General features: G+C 40.8%; 1 protein-coding gene across 1 annotated transcript; it reads left to right on the forward strand.

Annotated features, from left to right (window-relative positions):
- Positions 1-851: 851 nt before the first annotated feature.
- LOC110608949 (polygalacturonase) lies at positions 852-1,411 on the forward strand. The gene is made up of 2 exons (XM_021748228.1): positions 852-1,073; positions 1,187-1,411. The coding sequence occupies exons 1-2, from the start codon at positions 852-854 to the stop codon at positions 1,409-1,411; spliced, it is 447 nt and encodes a 148-aa protein (XP_021603920.1).
- Positions 1,412-1,683: the final 272 nt, after the last annotated feature.

Raw genomic sequence — 1,683 nt, forward strand, 5'->3', positions numbered from 1 at the left:
AGAGGACTATAGGTGACAATACCATCCGAGATGTGATTTGTTGTGATGTGTTGCATTTCATGAAAGCATGAAATTTAATATATGATTTCACTATTCTGCTCACTGGGCTTTGTAGCTCACCCCTCTCCCCTAACCCCAGATGTGTAGGTACAGGGTAGACCAGAAGGTTAGCCAGAGTTTCGAAGTATGTTTATGTAATAGTTAGATTGTGGACATGACAATTGTACTAATGTAATGTAAGAGATTCAGTATGATATGTAATGAGGTATATTGAGGTTATAGATGTGCTTGACCCTATGAGTATTGTAATCCCTTGTTGATGCATGATCTTAGTTATTTGATGATACAGATGTTAGCCAACTCATCTCATGTTGTATCGCCCGTTGGGGCATTGATGAGGTCCCACAGAGGGATCATGATTATGATCATGACTATGTACATGTATGTTCAGGTTGAGTTGGTGTATGAGAAATGAATGAAAGAAAAGTTTTAATTTTTATGTATAATTGTTGATCATGTATGGGATTATACAGGTTTACAGGTTATATGTCAGGCTTGCTACGGGTCCCGGCGGCCTTAAGCCGATCTGGATCCTAGCACCGGTAGCGGTCCGATTTTCGGGTCGTTACAATGTCAATGTTCTAGGTGGCAAAAACCTTACTTTTGATTGCTTCACGATCAGTGCACCAGGAGATAGCGTCAATACAGATGGAATTCACATCGGGCATTCAAACGGGATCAACATTATTAATTCAAATATTGCCACCGGCGATGACTGCATCTCCATTGGTGGTGCCAGCGAATAAATAAGGATCACAAACGTACGATGTGGACATGGACATGGCATTAGCATGGGATGTTTAGGGAAGACCACTGATGAATTTGTCTCTGGAATTTTCATAAGGAACTGCACCTTCTATGACACCAACAATGGAGTGAGAATTAAGACATGGCCAGCATTACATCGTGGCATAGCCTCTAATATGCATTTCGAGGATATTATGATGAAAAATGTCCGCAACCCTATCGTTATAGATCAAGTGTACTGCCCACGGAATCAGTGCAATCCAAAGGTAATGCGAAAAGAAATGAAAATGAAAGAGTCTCTTAATGCATTGTCCATGGACAAATCTGCCCACAACATGAAATTTCTATAACCCTTTGCCGTTTCTGATGTTTGTTTCAGCTTCCCTCAAAAGTTAAGATCGCCAATGTCACCTTCGAGAATATTAGGGGCTCTTTAGCGACAGCAGTAGCTGTTCGACTTAATTGCAATAGCAGTTTTCCATGCCAGAAGGTCGAGCTCGCTGACATTAACTTGATGTACAGAGGAAAGGAAGGCCCTGCAAAATCCTTGTGTGCAAATGTTAAACCCACACTTAAGGAAAAATTGACTCCAACCATTTGCTAGTATTGTCAACGCTCAAACCTCGCAGCTCTTAGCCGCGATACATGAGAAAGTTTATCGAGGAGATGAGCATATTTCAAGTTGTAAGTTTTAGCAAATAAAACGAGACACTTCCAAGTTTCCTTTTATGTAGGTTACTACATGGGTAGACGGCCAAGATACTCGCATGTTGCTCTTTGTCTTTTTTGTTTTTCCATTTTCTATTCAATTGCTGCGTCGTGCGGTGATTAAATTGACAACAGAAAACATGAGATTACAGTCTAAAGCGGTTTGGC

Source organism: Manihot esculenta, chromosome 18 (genome assembly GCF_001659605.2).
Source record: "Manihot esculenta cultivar AM560-2 chromosome 18, M.esculenta_v8, whole genome shotgun sequence".
Lineage (NCBI taxonomy): Eukaryota > Viridiplantae > Streptophyta > Magnoliopsida > Malpighiales > Euphorbiaceae > Manihot > Manihot esculenta.

What these genes read in the sequence shown, in the direction of transcription:
- LOC110608949 (XM_021748228.1), top strand. Translation starts at nt 852, where the DNA reads ATGGGATGTTTAGGGAAGACCACTGATGAATTTGTCTCTGGAATTTTC. An exon ending in GGAATCAGTGCAATCCAAAG is followed by an intron (nt 1,074 to 1,186) that starts GTAATGCGAAAA and finishes TGTTTGTTTCAG; the next exon opens with CTTCCCTCAAAAGTTAAGAT.